This window comes from Saccopteryx bilineata, chromosome 6 (assembly GCF_036850765.1).
Source record: "Saccopteryx bilineata isolate mSacBil1 chromosome 6, mSacBil1_pri_phased_curated, whole genome shotgun sequence".
Classification (NCBI taxonomy): Eukaryota; Metazoa; Chordata; class Mammalia; order Chiroptera; family Emballonuridae; genus Saccopteryx; species Saccopteryx bilineata.
In genome coordinates, this window is record NC_089495.1 from 101,036,735 (window position 1) to 101,052,979 (window position 16,245).

The window sequence follows — 16,245 nt, forward strand, 5'->3', positions numbered from 1 at the left end:
TGTACTCTTTCCCTCTTCTGTGGCTTAGTTGTGTTTTCATGTTCTAGATTATGATTTTATAACTGTGTTAGGATAGATAAGTGACTTAGGCTAAGGTGTGATTTGACTTACACCAAAATTCAGCTTATGTCACTGTTGTAGAAATGGAACTGTGTCATAACCTGAGGACCCCTGTACTGTCATTGTAAAGCCAGTTGCTGTGGCCATCACAGCAGCCAGGTCCATGCAGGTTCGCATTGGATTTGGACAGTCGGTAAAGAAACAATGGAGCCAAAAACTGATGGGCCATCATCTTTAATCCTAGCTTGCACCCAGCAGGCAAGTAAAACACACACTGGGCTCCAAAACCCACTCATTCAGTGCTCACAAAGCTACTGACTTATCCGAGTTTCCTAGAATCAAAGGTTTCTAGCTCACCAGCCTTATTCACCTCTGTTCCCCATCTCCTTCCTTCTCCCTGCACAAACTCTGCACAAACTGGCTTCTCACTCAACACTCCGCCATCTTGGCTGCTTCTCCTGGCCTCCTCCACGTGGCCTTTCTCTGCTCTCTGTTCTAATGTTAATCTCAGGAACCAAGAGGGCAAGCTCCTGTTATGCCCCCATTCTATAGTGTAGAAATCAAAACCTTTAATCCAGGGGTCCCCAAACTTTTTACACAGGGGGCCAGTTCACTGTCCCTCAGACCGTTGGAGGGCCAGACTATAAAAAAAACTATGAACAAATCCCTATGCACACTGCACATATCTTATTTTAAAGTAAAAAAACAAAACGGGAACAAATACAATATTTACAATAAAGAAAAGTAAATTTAAGTCAACAAACTGACCAGTATTTCAATGGGAACTTTGGGCCTGCTTTTGGCTAATGAGATGATCAATGTGCTCCTCTCACTGACCACCAATGAAAGAGGTGCTCCTTCCGGAAGTGCGGCGGGGGGCCAGATAAATGACCTCAGGGGGCTGCATGTGGCCCACGGGCCGTAGTTTGGGGACCCCTGCTTTAATCCAATATACAAAATAGGAAAGTCTCTAATACAAAGTCACTTATCTGGGGCATGATGGGATTGTACCACCCCACATCAAAAAGGGTGGGAAAGGCTTAGTCCTAAAACCAAGCCCCAGGCTACAAGGATACTGCCTGCCCACAGCCCACCCCCAACACACATTAATATCACCTGGGTGACAGCTTCCATGTAGGCAGCGCCATCTTTAACAAAGTGAGCAAAATATATTTTATCTGCCCAACAGTCATACAAACAGTATTAAAATAAAATCCATGAACCATGGGGCTGAAATATATTATTTTTCTTCTACTCTCCAAATTTACTCATGTGACAAAACAATTAAACATATAAACAAATTTTTTAAAGAATAAAAAACTCTTACCAAACAAGCAAACAAAAATCTAAGAGCTTTAACACTAGAGAGCTCTGAATCAGTATGAAAGTAATCAACTTGTCATTCAAAAGAAAAACTGTTGCCTTTTTTAATAGTAACTTTACTAAGAAAAATGTGTAAAAATCACTGCTTAATTTATAAAACTTCAGCATTTTGTGGGCAGGACCTATATTTTAATCACCTGTGTGCACCAAGCATGTATTCAATAAATGTGTGATAAATTAATAATAAAAGAATGATTATAGTTTTAAATTAAAGTTTGTTTCTTAATTAAGTTCTGGCTCATGATTTTCCATGAACAGTCCATCTTCAATATGCTCAGAAGTCAAGGCATTTGTAAAGAATTTATTTAACCTTTGAGTAGTACAAACGTTCATGTACATTCTCTTGCCTCTTGACCATCCAGAGTATGATCGTACAAAAATTTTTATTTTAAAAATGTGTAAGGCAACATTTAAAAAAAAGGCAAATGCATGTTCTTCTTGTTTCCATAAATTGGTTATCAAACAAACATGATTTTAAGTTAATAAAACTGTAAGTGGAACTAATTTCATTTTTTGAAAAGAAACTCACTCCCAAGGGTCAGCGAGCATGAAGAAAGCTCACTACTCAAAGAGTTAAATGGACTCTAAATTCTTTTAAGTAAGTATTACTCTAATGGGGAATGAGATACTTATAACTCAAAAGGTAACATAACTTAGGCAGAAAAAACTATGGTATGACTTTTTTCAAATAAATTATGTTGGTTAAATTCAATCATTTAAAAAAATGATTTTAGGCTCTGGCCGGTTGGCTCAGCAGTAGAGCATCGGCCTGGCGTGCGGGGGACCTGGGTTCGATTCCCAGCCAGGGCACATAGGAGAAGCGCCCATTTGCTTCTCCACCCCCCCCCCCTCCTTCCTCTCTGTCTCTCTCTTCCCCTCCTGCAGCCAAGGCTCCATTGGAGCAAAGATGGCCCGGGTGCTGGGGATGGCTCCTTGGCCTCTGCCCCAGGCGCTAGAGTGGCTCTGGTCACGGCAGAGCGACACCCCGGAGGGGCAGAGCATCGCCCCCTGGTGAGCAGAGCATCGCCCCTGGTGGGCGTGCCAGGTGGATCCCGGTCGGGCGCATGCGGGAGTCTGTCTGACTGTCTCTCCCAGTTTCCAGCTTCCGGGGGAAAAAAAATTATTTTAGTTAATAATATAAGAGAGGTGTAATGGAAATTGTTAAAACAACTAGAATACAATAAAAAGTGCAAACTGTTAATAAAAAAAGTAACAATTTGTATAGACTATGCTACTTAACATTTAATTGCATTTATTACAAATAATGCAAAAAAGCAATCACACATAGCTCAGATTAACCTAAATCCCTGTACAGTATACAAAATATCACATAAACACTATTACCAATAAATTAAATTATATATTTTATTCAGGCATGAAGCACAGGTACTTGAGAATTAAAATCCTGAAAAAATACAAAAGATAAAACCTTCCAAATAAAGACCACATCTAAAATAGCAAGGCTTGATTTTATCACATGCAATAATCCTAATTTACAGAGATTTTCCAATGATTTATGGAAAAACAGTTTCTATACACAAGGTAATTAATAGTATCTTTTGCCTGACTAGTGGTGGCACAATGAATAGAGCATCAACCTGGGACACTGAGGTCCCAAGTTCAAACATCCAAGGATGCTTTCTTGAGCACAGGCTCACCAGCTTGAGCACAGGGTTGACAGCTTGAGCATAGGATCCTAGACATGATTTCACGGTCCCTGACTTGAGCCCAAGGTCACTGGCTTGAGCAAGGAGTCACTGGTTTCGCTGGAACCTCCCTCCCACTCCTACCCCCACCCCCATCAACGCACTTTGAGAAGCAATCAGTGAACAACTAAAGCACTGCAACTATGAGTTGATGCTACTCATCTCTCTCCCTTCCTGTGTCTCTCTCTCTCTCACACACAAAAAGAGTACCTTTTATGTAACACTTAATCTTGTACAAACCCTTTTAGACATTATTTACTTGATTTGAGGTAATCTTAGTGGACAGCTATTCTATTTTTCATGCCCAATATTCTTTGTCCTTTCTTTCAATAATAAATGGGTTCCCTAGTGGAGAACATCCCATTTGGTTTGAGTAGTGTATACCACTCAGCCCAGCCTTTCCTCTTGCGCCTAACCCCCCAGAAGTAAATGCCTTCCTTGCACAAGCTTCGCAAGATATTCTCCCTCAGGCCACAATGTTTTAGAGATGGTCGCATGAACTTGGCCCGTAAAAGTTCTCTCCAGATTTTTTGTCAGAACTTGCAGATGTTCTCTCTTCTTACCCTGTGAATTGTAGGAAAATGCAAGTCTGGGCTGTTCATAAGGCTATCACTGCCACCACTTCAAAAAAGCCTGCCAGACATTTAAACCAATAGAACAAAAAATGTAGATCTAATAAATGGAAAGTGTAAAGTAGGAAGCCCATGGGGAAAGGCAGAGAGGGCCCAAGCCCTAAAGATATTGAAGATCTTGCACCTAGCTTGGCCTGAAGCAGTTGGACCTCCTCCACCTTTGTGAGCCAATTAGTGTATTTTTCTGTGCACATATCTGTCACTTAAAACCTAATGATTGCTAGCTAATACATTTTTGTAAAGGTAGGCTGAACAAATATAACAATTCCTATTTCACAAAGATATACGCTCAAAGAAGAATATAGGACATTTTGTCCCTGAGGTTATTCTGAAAACAAATATTGTAATCACAATATTAATTTTCATAAGTTTTCTTTTTTTTTTGCTTTTTCCAAAGTGAGAAGCGGGGGTGGGGGGACAATGCTTGTTCCATCTGGAGCCTTGCTCTGCTGCACCCAGAGCCATTCTAGCACCTAAGGCAGAGGCCATGGAGCCATCCTCAGCATCTGAGCCAACTTTGCTCCAATGGAGCCTTGGCTGTGGGAGGGGAAGAGAGAGACAGAGAGGAAGGAGAGGAAGGGTAGAGATGGGCGCTTCTCCTGTGTGCCCTGGCCGGGAATCAAACCAGGGACTTTCACACGCCAGGCCGACACTCAACCACTGCGCCAACTGGCCAGGGCCTATAATATTTTTAAAAAATTTTTTTTCAGCTTTTTTTTTTTTTTTTTTGTATTTTTCTGAAGCTGGAAACGGGGAGAGACAGTCAGACAGACTCCCGCATGCGCCCTACCGGGATCCACCCGGCACGCCCACCAGGGGCGATGCTCTGCCCACCAGGGGGCGAAGCTCTGCCCCTCTAGGGGGCGATGCTCTGCCGCGACCAGAGCCACTCTAGTGCCTGGGGCAGAGGCCAAGGAGCCATCCCCAGAGCCCGGGCCATCTTTGCTCCAATGGAGCCTTGGCTGCGGGAGGGGAAGAGAGAGACAGGAAGGAGGGGGAGGAGAAGCAAATGGGCGTTTCTCCTATGTGCCCTGGCCGGGAATCGAACCTGGGTCCTCCGCACACCAGGCCGATGCTCTACCACTGAGCCAATCGGCCAGGGCCTAAAAAATATTATACATTATAAAACCTGATAGGATTAACACCAAAAGGTTGACAATTATGAGTCTGTGGGAGGGATTTGTCTGTATTTTTTGCTTTTCTACAATGAACATAAATTTCTTGTACAAGAAGTTATTTCTAGGTATTTCTATTAAAAATGTATTTCATACACAAAAGTCATAAAGATAAAATAGTGAATTCTTACAATAATAATACTGTTAAAAGCACCACATATATCATGATGGGTTTATAAAGTTATGTTTCCAGGGTTATCATTTGAACTCGGTCCACAGTGTATCTGACCCTACCTAACATCAGGGTGCTACTCAATCAACTTGCTAGGCTCCATCTATGAAAACATTTCTATTGTATCTAACTAACATCCTTGTTAACCTACTTGTTTCTAAAACCAAAATTCAATACTATTATGAAGTAAAGAAATACAAGGGATAAAAAACTGTGGGTTTGAGATTTGGGGTTTTTTTTTTATTTTATTTTTCTGAAGTTGGAAACAGGGAGGCAGTCAGACAGACTCCTGCATGCGCTTGACTGGGATCCACCCAGCATGCCCACCAGGGGGCGATGCTCTGTCCATCTGGGGCGTTGCTCTGCAGCAACCAGAGCCATTCTAGCACCTGAGACAGAGGCCACAGAGCCATCCCCAGTGCCCGGGCCATCTTTGCTCCAATGGAGCCTTGGCTGCAGGAGGAGAAGACAGAGAGACAGAGAGGAAGGAGAGGGGGAGGGGTGGAGAAGCAGATGGGCACTTCTCCTGTGTGCCCTGGCCGGGAATCGAACCCGGGACTCCTGCACACCAGGCCAACATTCTACCACTGAGCCCACTAGCCAGGGCCTTTTTTTTGGAGGATTTTTTTTTTTAAGTGGGAGAAGGGGAGATAGTGAGAGAGACTCCCGCATGCATCCAACCCAGATCCACCTCGCAACCCTGTCTGGGGCCCCCTGTCTGGGGCCCATGCTGAAATCAACTGGGCTATTTTTAGCACCAACTGAGCTATTCTCAGCATCCAGGGCCATGCTCAAACCAGTCAAGCCACTGGCTGCAGGAGGGGAAGAAGGGGGAGAGAAAGGGGAGAGAAGCAGATGGTCTTTTCTTTTGTGTGCCCTGACTGGAGATCAAACCTGGGAGGTCCATACGCTGGGCTGATGCACTATGCACTGAGCCAACTGGCCAGGGCCTTTTTTTCCCTTAATAAATGATCCCCTCTTTTTTCAGCTTACCGGACTTTATGAAGCTCCTATCTTGAAAGCCACCAAGGCAATCCCAGCCTCTTATGCTCCTTCTGTGCATGAACTTTAACATAATAAGCCACTGAATGCTTATTAGATACAAGGTGTTGATAAACACCAAAAAGAACATAAAAATAAGATATCCATACAGTCCAGGCAAAATAATAACAGGACATAACTTGCATCTCTTGTTTTATGTACCTTGTTGCCCTTTTTCCAAAATACATATTAGGAAGAAGGATCAATTATATGCAGATAGAAGACGGTGAGTTACCAATTACAAGTGTAAGTGCTGCTAAGAGCACTTTTCCAACCTAAACAACTGATATTCATTAGGCCTCTTGCTATTTGTGATTTTACATTTGTTTGTGTATGACTTCTGATTTAAAATGGGACTCTCCAACTTTGTTGACCAATGTCATGGCCCAGGGTAGCCAAGAGTTGGCTTCCTATTTACCTGGCTCAGAGTTGTTCTTACTTGAGTCCAGATTTCTGGTGAGTTCCCAGCTGCATTCACCCACAGTCATCATACCTACTCCTAGTGGAGTCTGCCCAAGTCAATAACTGAGTTTAAGTTAGTATGTTATCTGTCATGTTTCCATGGCTCTCACATTTGAAACAAAGTTTGCACTTTGATTTGCTGGGCATAATACAAATTTTGAGGACATTTACAAGAAAGACCATTTTTTCTTTTTAGGAAGTTCACATTAATTGACTATCTTCCATCTGCCTACCCAGATAGTTCTGATAGTTCTCAACCTAAAAGAAACTGATTTCAGTTCTTCTAAAGCCGAAAAACCAGACTCTCACAGAGCTGCAAATACATATATTGAGAATAACAAAGAAGTTAACTTTTATTAATATTAATATATGCCAGGACTGTATTAACTAATTAAAGCCTCACAAGTCTATCAGGTATACTCGCCTGATCCTCATTTTACAGTTTCGAAAACTGGGACACAAAATTAAGTGACCTACCCTCAAAAATCTACTCAAATGGACTGTAACCCAGACTAATTCCACAATGTAAATTACAGATTATGCTACTTCCACCCTTAACCTTTGCCTTCTAGGTCAAAGGAGAAACAAACAAAAACTCAAAGAACACATAACAAAGGAATAAACAAATACCCTAGAAATCACAATAATTGGTAAGGGACAAAATCTGACATGACACTTCCATTCAGGAAAAAAAAAAAATCTGTTCAGTTATTGAGTGGGGCACCTTGAAACCATGTCAACACAAAAAATCAAAAATTTTTTAAAAGAAAGAAAAAGAATTTGTCCAGTGAATGGAATAAAATATATGGGACTTAAAACTCCCACATTTCCTGGCAAGGAGAACTATTTGGAGCACAGAAAACAGGGGAAAACAAGAGGAACAACAAAACATATAATTTCATAGTTCAGCTCCATTATTCTAAGCAACAGTAATATTGACAAAACCTTGCTTAGAATCACTTTACCAATCAAAAGCATGAACAGGCCTGACCTGTGGTGGCGCAGTGGGATAAAGCGTGACCTGGAACACTGAGGTTGCCGGTTCGAAACCTTGGGCTTGCCTGGTCAAGGCACATATGGGAGTTGATCCTTCCTGCTCCTCCCCCTTCTCTCTCTCTCTCCCCTCTTTCTAAAAATCAATAAATAAAATATTTTTTTAAAAAAAGCATCAACAATATACATCTCTTTTCCTTTAACCACACAGAGATTCCTAAACCCAGTTCAGGGTAAAGCCAAAAAATACTGAGTTCAGAAATCAGAGAATGTGAGTCTAATGTAGCCACTAATTTAGCTGTGTGATCTCCAGCTAGTCACTTATCGCTCTGCTTCTCAGTGACCCCAGTTGTAGCATCTGGGGTTTTAACTAAATTAAGTTGTAAATTTCAACTGTAAGAAAATGTGAACCTGTAAGAAGGAAAACTCCTGTACAATTTAGAAAGGCTCATGGATACATTTAAAACACCGTGAACCACGGGTTCTTTAACGATAATGTACATTTCTAAAGCACCACTAGCCCTGGCTGGAACATGGCACAAATCGGCCTCCAGGCCCTTGTGACTCGGAAGGCAAGGTCAAGTTGGACTTTCAACAGCCTCTGAGGGCTGCTGCATTAACCTCTGTGTGTGCTGTAATCATGTCAGAATTTGGGGGTGACAGTAGCAGTGGGAGGAGAAGAAAACACTATTCCAAGTCGTCAGAACCCTCAGGCTACTGAATGAGGCCCAGAGAGTGCAAGCGCTTGACCCTGCATCACACAGCAGTTAGCGGCGGGGAGGAGACTAGAACCTGCACCTGGAGGCTCCCGGCGCAGCGCTCCTTCCCTAGTGCAGCGAAGCAGCGGGCAGGGCGAGCGGGGCGCGCAGGGGCCGCGGGCCGCAGGGGCGCCCGGGATTACCTGTCTCAGCCCCAGCCCCGGCGTGCAGCAGTCTGACCTCCGACCGCCGCCCGTCGCCGCCCGGCCGGCCCCGCACCACCTGCCGCAGGAGCAGACGCACACGCCGCGCGGCCGGCCCGCCGGGGCCGCCAGGCGACCCGAGGAGCAGGAGCCGGGACTGCATGGAGCCGGGGCGCTGCGGCGAGTGGTCAGGGAGTCCGGGCCGAGCGCGTCCCGGGCCGGCAGCGTGGCGCGGCGGGGCCAGGGGGACAGGAAACTGCTCCGCGCCGGGTCCGCCGGAAACTCCTTCCCCCGGCGCGGCCGGCTGTGCCGGCTCGGCCGTCCCGGGCCGCGCGGGCGGGGGCGGCAGAGGGCGCCGGCCCAGGGCGCTGCCCCGGCCGCGGGGGGCGGGCCGCAGAGCGGTGCGCCGGGGCACCGGGCAGGCGGGCGAGCGGCCGCTGGGGGGCTCCGGCCGCGGAGCTGCGGGCCCTCGACTCCCGCGCGCTCCAGCCTCCTCACCCAGCTGTGCCCCGGGGGTGCCAGGCCGGCCGCCCCGTTCTCCTGCGGTCCGGCAGGCTCTCAGGAGTTAGGAAATGCCGAAGGGTTTTAGGAGCGTGTGATGGCGTGACTCCAGGTGGTTGGACTGAGTCTTCGTTTGTTGGTTGATAAACCAGCCTTCTCATAGTGCGTTGGCCCCGTGTGCTGTTCTAGATCCTTTCCTGAAATTGAGTATGTATTCACAAGATTGCCGAAGTTTCACCCATCTTGATTCATTGTAACCACACCAGTGTTTCCATACAGTATTTGAAAGCCTTGCGCCTTATTTTTTTTCTCTACTGTTTTTCTAAATTTTAAATAGAAAACTCATATTTTAGTGATATATAGAAATTGACAAAATGTCAGAAGGGACCCAAATTAAGCAATTTTTTTAGTCATTCTGCAGTGCAAGAGTTATATAAACATAACTTATGTATTTAGTAAGAGAAGAAAGTAGGACACTGGCTCAGGCTGCCTCCCTTTCATACATACCAACAGAGGAAGTGGTCCTACTGCAAAGCAAACTAAGCCTAATATAACTATACTGCAGCTCCAAAATGTCACCAGTAAATTGACCAAGGCAAAATGCTAAAATTAAGTTACACAAAATAAGCGTCAAAAAGAAGGCAGAGGCCCTGGCCGGTTGGCTCAGTGGTAGAATGTCGGCCTGGCGTGCGGAAGTCCTGGGTTCGATTCCCGGCCAGGGCACACAGGAGAAGCGCCCATCTGCTTCTCCACCCCTCCCCCTCTCCTTCCTCTCTGTCTTTCTCTTCCCCTCCCGCAGCGAGGCTCCATTGGAGCAAAGATGGCCCGGGCGCTGGGGATGGCTCCTTGGCCTCTGCCCCAGGCGCTAGAGTGGCTCTGGTCGCAACAGAGCGACGCCCCGGAGGGGCAGAGCATCGCCCCCTGGTGGGCGTGCCGGGTGGATCCCAGTCGGCGCATGCGGGAATCTGTCTGACTGTCTCCCCCGTTTCCAGCTTCAGAAAAATATTAAAAATAAATAAATAAATAAAAAAGAAGGCAGAGACTGCACCTTTAGGTAGAGGACTTGTTAATTCCTAAGTTGTTGCCATCCTTAAATCTGTATTGAACACCTACCACATGCATAACCTTGTCTACACTGAAAAGAAAGTGATGGGAGGCTACAAAAGAAAGAAGCTGAGCTGGAGAAAGCTTTGTGCATCTTGCTGAGGACTTAAGGCGTGACGCCTGAAACAGGTTTCTAACCCAGTTGGGGAGACAGTGATAATAAAGATAAACATTTGTGTAGTTCATTGCAATACGGTTTTACATATTTGTTCTCATAATCATCACAACAATCCTATGAGAGTGCTGGGGGAAATGACATGACTGTAAGATGTAAGTTTATGAAATGCTTACTACTCTGAGTATATACTATGAGCAAGCATTATGCTAATCACTTTAATGCAGTATCTTTGATTGAGGTACTATTAACCTCCATTTGACAGATGAATAAACTGGAGCTGGAAGAGTTAAGTACCTTAATTTGGGCATCTCCATTTAATTTACTGGAATCCAGCACACACGGTTTAGTAGATGAACAATCTTAAATAATTGAGTAAAATGACTAATGTAAGCACTAAGAGCTCTTGGAGTTAAGAGAATTGAAAGCTTAATACAAGTTACAGCATTCAACCATTCAACATTTATTGAGCAACTCTTGTATAATCAGTAACCCACTATGTACTATGTAGCAATGGGTTCACATCAAGTACAATACAAAAAACAAATATACAAAAAAAGAATTACAATATATCCCTCTTCAGTCACTCCCACACATTCTTCTTGTGGTGTGTGAACTGGACACGGCCCCTGAGCACCCTGCAGTCACTCCCACACATTCTTCTTGTGGTGTGTGAACTGGACACGGCCCCTGTCCACCCTGCTGTCTGGTACTTGCAACTCTTCATATTCAAGATGCCTGAGGAAATACACCATGGAGAGGAGAAGGTGGGGACTTTCATCTGCAAGGCAGAGTTTGCCCAACTCATGCCTCTTATCATCATTACCTTCTATTCCAACAGGGACATTTTCTTTCAGAAGTTGATCAGTAATGTTTTTGATTCCTTCAACGAGATATTCTATGAAAGCCTGACTGGCCATTCCAAGTTGGACAGTGGTAAAGAGCTGAAAATTGAGATTATTAATCCCCAGGACCACACCCTGACTCAGGTGGATGCAGGCATTGGCATGACCAAAGCTGATCTCAAAAAAAATCTGAAACCATTACCAAGTTTGTTACTAAGGCAAACTTGGAGGCTCTGCAGGCTGGCACAGACATCTCCATGATAAGACAATTTGCATTGGCTTTTATTCTGACTACCTTGTGGCAAAGGAAGTGACTGTCATCACAAAGCACCATGATGATGAGCAGAATGCCTGAGAATGTTCTTCTGGGGTTTCCTTCACTGTACAACCTGACCACAGTGAGCCCATTGGCCGAGGTACCAAACTGGTCCTCTACCTTAAGGAAGACCAGACAGAGTACTTAGAGAAGAGGCAGGTCTAAGAAGTGGTGAGGAGCACTCACTGTTCATAGGTTATCTCATCACCCTTTGCTTGGAGAAGTAATGAGAGAAAGAAATGAATGGTGATGAAGCAGAGGAAGAGAAAGGTGAGAAAGAAAAGAAAGATAAAAATGATGGAGAGAAGCCCAAGATTGAAGACATGGGCTCAGAGGAGGAGAATGATAATGCTAAGGATAAGAGAAGATGAAGATTAAAAAGAAATATATTGATCTGGAAGAACTGAAGAAGGCCAAGCCAATTTAGATTTGAAACCTTGATGACTTCACCAGGAGAAATATGACAAGAGCCTTACCAATGACTGGGATGATCACTTGGCAGTCAAGCACTTCTTCATAGGTCAGTTGGAATTTATAACATTATACTTCATCCCCTTGAGTACCTTTCAACCTCTTTGAAAACAAGAAGAACACCACCTTCAAACTCCATGTCCACCATAATGGATACCTGTGATGAGTTGATACCAGAGTATCTCAACTTCATCTGTGGTGTGCTTGACACTGTGGACCTGCCACTGAACATCTGAGAAATGCTCCAGCGAGCACAATCTTGATGGTCATTTGCAAAAGCATTGTTAAGAAGTGCCTTGTGCTCCTCTCTCAGCTGGTGGAAGACAAGGAGAGCTATAAGAAGTTCTACAAGGCATTCTCTAAAAACCTAAAGCTTGGAATCCATGAGGACTGTACTGATTAGTGATGCCTTTCTGAGGTTCTGCACTATCATACCTCCCATTTCATCTGAAGATGAAATGACTTTTCTTTCAGAACATGTCTCTCACATGAAGGAAACCTGGAAGTCCATGTATTACATCACTGGTGAGAGAAGAGAGCAGGTTGCCAGACTCTGTTTTGTGGAGCAAGTACAGAAGCAGGTCATAGAGGTAGTATTTATGATGGAGCCTATTGATGAGTATGGTGTGCAGCAGCTCAAGGTGTTTGATGGGAAGAGCCTGGTCTCAGTTACCAAGAAGGGCCTGGAGCTACGTGAGGCTGAAGAGGAGAAGAAGAAAATGGACAAGAGCAAGGCCAAGATTGAGATATTTTGGATAAGAAGGCTGAGAATGTGACAATCTCCAAGGCTTGTGTCTTCAGTCTGGTGCATTGTCACCAGCACCTGCAGCTAGACAGTTAACATGGAGTGTATCGTGAAAGTCCAGGCACTTTTGTACAATGAGCTACATGATGGACAAAAAGCACCTAGAGATCAACCCCAACCACCCCGTGGTGGAGACTCTATGGTAGAAGACGAGAACAGACAAGAATGACAAGGCTGTCAAGGACCTTGTGGTGCTACTGTTTGAAACTGCGCTGCTCTCTGCTGGCTTCTCACTTGAGGGTCCTCAGACCCACTCCAGCCACATCTACTGCATTATCAAGCTAGCCCAGGCACTGATGAACTTGAAGTAACAGCAGAAGAACCCAGTGCTGCTGTTCCTGATGAGATCGCCTCCTTGAGGGTGATGAGGGTACTTCTTGCATGAAAGAAACAGACTAGGAATTTTTGCCGGCAGACCTTGTACTCTCTCTCTGCAAAGTATCCCCATGGCTCCCGCAGCAGCCTTGTGTGGCTCCAGCCCACCTGGTTTTTTCTGCTGTCTTCTGTTATTTTTCTGTCCTGTATTCCGGCCTAAGGCAGGATACAAGGGCCTCAAGCCTTTCCTTCCCACATTTGACATTGGATTGAAAGTTGTGTATTCTGTGTGTATATGTGTGTGTGTGGGGGGAGGGGTGTATATTGTTCTAAAATTAAAGTATGAGGTCTCGCCAAAACATTGAAAACTCAATCCTTGTAGCACCATAATTTTCATTATACTCAACTCCTAGTCAGGAAAAATTTCAATCAATCTATGTATTTCTAGCTAAAGAAATATTTATACCAAACTCTTTTAATCCTTGCTTTCAGTACTGTATCAACAGATGCCAGCAACAGGAAGAGTCACCCCAAGTGTCCCTGCTTCACACTTTCCGCCATTCTGTAAACCCATTTTCCCAAAGCCAACTTTGTCTCTGACTTAATGCCTGTTACATCAATTTGTGTAATGCCGAGTTTGGTGTGAGAAGCACAATCACAAACGTTACTGCTCAGAAAAACTTCCCTATCCACCCTATCAAAGGAGACGCACCCTCTTCTGTTCTGCTGCGTTGCCCCCATCACAATATATGAGTTCTACTTACCTTTTATTGTCTCTCTGCCTGCCTGGACCATAAGCTTCAGGAGGACTGTCTGGTTGTGCACTGTCTCCCAAGTGCCTGGCAGAGGGAGTGCTCATTATTTCTTGAATAAATGGTATGTTCTTTTTTTCTACAGTCTTAATAAGTATAAAAAAATTAGCAAGGCTGGTGAGGACTGCCCTTACTCCCACCAACATCAGATTCCATAATACAAACAATGGATAATGAGGTTGGTAATAACACCAGGTCAGTTACACTGTTGCATTTGGCATTGTCATTACAGCTAACTTTGGTATGATTAATAGGTAAGGCTTTTTAAAACTTCTAAATTTTTTTTAATTGTGGCAAAAATGCATGTCACATAGAATTTATTATCTTAATCATTTTAAGTGTACATTAATACCTTCCGTGAATTCACATTGTTGTGTGACCATCACCACCCTCCAGCCACAGACTCTTTTCATCTTGTCAAACTGAAAACCTCTACCCATTAAATTCTAACTCCTCTTTCTCCCTGCTGCTGGCCTCTGCCAGCCATAATTCTCCTTTCTGTCTCTATGAACTTGACTACTCTAGGTACTTCATTTGTATTAGTGAGGGTTCTCCAGAGAAACAGAACTAACATATTATAGATATAGATGTAGATACAGATTAGATGTAGATATAGATTAGATGTAGATATAGATATATAGAAAGAGATTTATTATAAGGAACTGGATCACACAGTGTTGGAGGCTGCTCTGCAGTCAGCAGGCTGGAGACATGGGAGAGCTGATGGTATGGTACCAGTCTGAAAGTTGGCAGGTTGCAATCAGGAAGAGTTGATGTTTTATTTTGAGTCCAAAAGCCGGAAAAAGCCAAAGTCCTTGTTCAAAGAGTCAGGCAGGAGATGTTCCCTCTTACGGGAGGGTCAGCCTTCTGTTTCTATTCAACAGATCAGCTGAGGGCCCCCCATATCAAGGTGGGCAATCAACTCAATCTGCCATTTCACATGTTAATCTCATTTAGAAACACCCTCACTGACACAATCAGAATGCTTGGCAAATAACTGGACATCCCATGGCACAGTCAAGTTAAGACATAGCATTAATCATCACATCATGTGACTGTCTTACTCCATTTCACGTACTATTCCTCAAGGTTCCTTTATGCTGTAGCATGTGTCAGAATCTCCTTCCCTTTTAAGGCTGAGAAATATCCCTTTATGTATACACCACATTTTGTTTTTCCATTTATCCATTGATGGACACTTGGTTGCTTTTACCTTTTGACTATTGTGAATATGGGTTTACAAATGAACATGGGTTTACAAATATATCTTCTAGTCTCTGCTTTTCATTCTTTTGAGTATATACTCAAAAGTAGAATTTCTGAATCACATGGCAATTCTATTTTTAATTTTGGGGGGACCCACCAGCAACTGCACCATTTTACATTCCCACCAATAGTGTACAAGGGTTTTAATTTCTCCAGATCCTCACTAACACTTGTTATTTTCTGTTTACTTTGTTAAATATCAGCCTTCCTAATAGGTGTGAGGTTGTTATTAGTTTCTTTAATACTTAAATTTTTGTCACTTTCTGTATACTTTTGTCACTTTTACTGTATTTATTTGGCATTACCTCTTTAAGACTGCAGTCCCAGGTGTCAGAGATGATGCCTGAAACAGTAGATAACGAATTAGTACTATTTACTGCTAATTTTCAAAAGACAATATAATACATAGAAGCTAGAGAAGAAATAGGAAGTCATTAGTTTTGAGCAAGACAATTAAAATAGGTAGCAAGGAGGAAATAGGCATGGATGTAGGTGGTATGCGATAAGAAATCTGTTTCTCAGAACCAAAAGTTTATAATAGTCATTTATATTTATAGTTGGCATAGGAAGCAAGAGGGAGGAAAATGGTGTAGTTCCTCATCATCTCAGATGACTTCACACCAACCACACCGCCCATCACTGTAGTGATAGAAATGTTAGCACGTATATCTAGTAATAAAGTGTAAATTTACTAACGGGTTCAAAAACTATCTCTTAGGAGTAGGAAAGGTGGGTGTCAGGAACTGGAGGGTGGGGGAAGGAATAGGGAGGGGTTGGTAAAAGGCTATAAACTTTCAGTTATAGGGTAAATAAAGTCTGAAAATCTAATGCATAATATGATGACCATGGTTGATAAAACTGTATTGTATAATTAAAATTTGTTGAGAGTAGGAATTAAATGTTCCCACCAAAATGAAACATATATATATATTTATGCACACATATATACACACACACATATACATATATGAGCTGAAAGCTATGTTGGCAGTGAAACAGCACCAGCTGTCAGACCAAAGGAATCAGACTGGACCTCGTGTCAGCAAGCTCAGTACTTGAGTTCTGGCTAAGAAAGAATTCAGAGCCAACACTCAAATTATAAGGGAAAGTTTATTTAGAAAGTCATAGAGCCCTTGCTGGTCAGCTCAGTGGTAGAGCATCGACGCAGCG

General features: G+C 43.6%; 1 protein-coding gene and 1 pseudogene across 2 annotated transcripts in view; one reads left to right on the forward strand and one right to left on the reverse strand.

Annotated features, from left to right (window-relative positions):
• VWA8 (von Willebrand factor A domain containing 8) overlaps window positions 1-9,018 on the reverse strand; it is a 381,245-nt gene extending 372,227 nt beyond the window's left edge. The window contains exon 1 of one of the 2 annotated variants that reach the window (XM_066237778.1): window positions 8,526-9,018. In XM_066237778.1, the coding sequence (XP_066093875.1) occupies window positions 8,526-8,688 (163 nt within the window). In that variant the 5' untranslated portion in view covers window positions 8,689-9,018. The remainder of the gene's footprint in view (window positions 1-8,525) is intronic. The other variant, XM_066237777.1, reaches the window with a different exon arrangement.
• Window positions 9,019-10,979: 1,961 nt separating this feature from the next.
• LOC136308443 (heat shock protein HSP 90-beta pseudogene) lies at window positions 10,980-13,081 on the forward strand (annotated as a pseudogene).
• The last annotated feature ends 3,164 nt before the right edge of the window (window positions 13,082-16,245 follow it).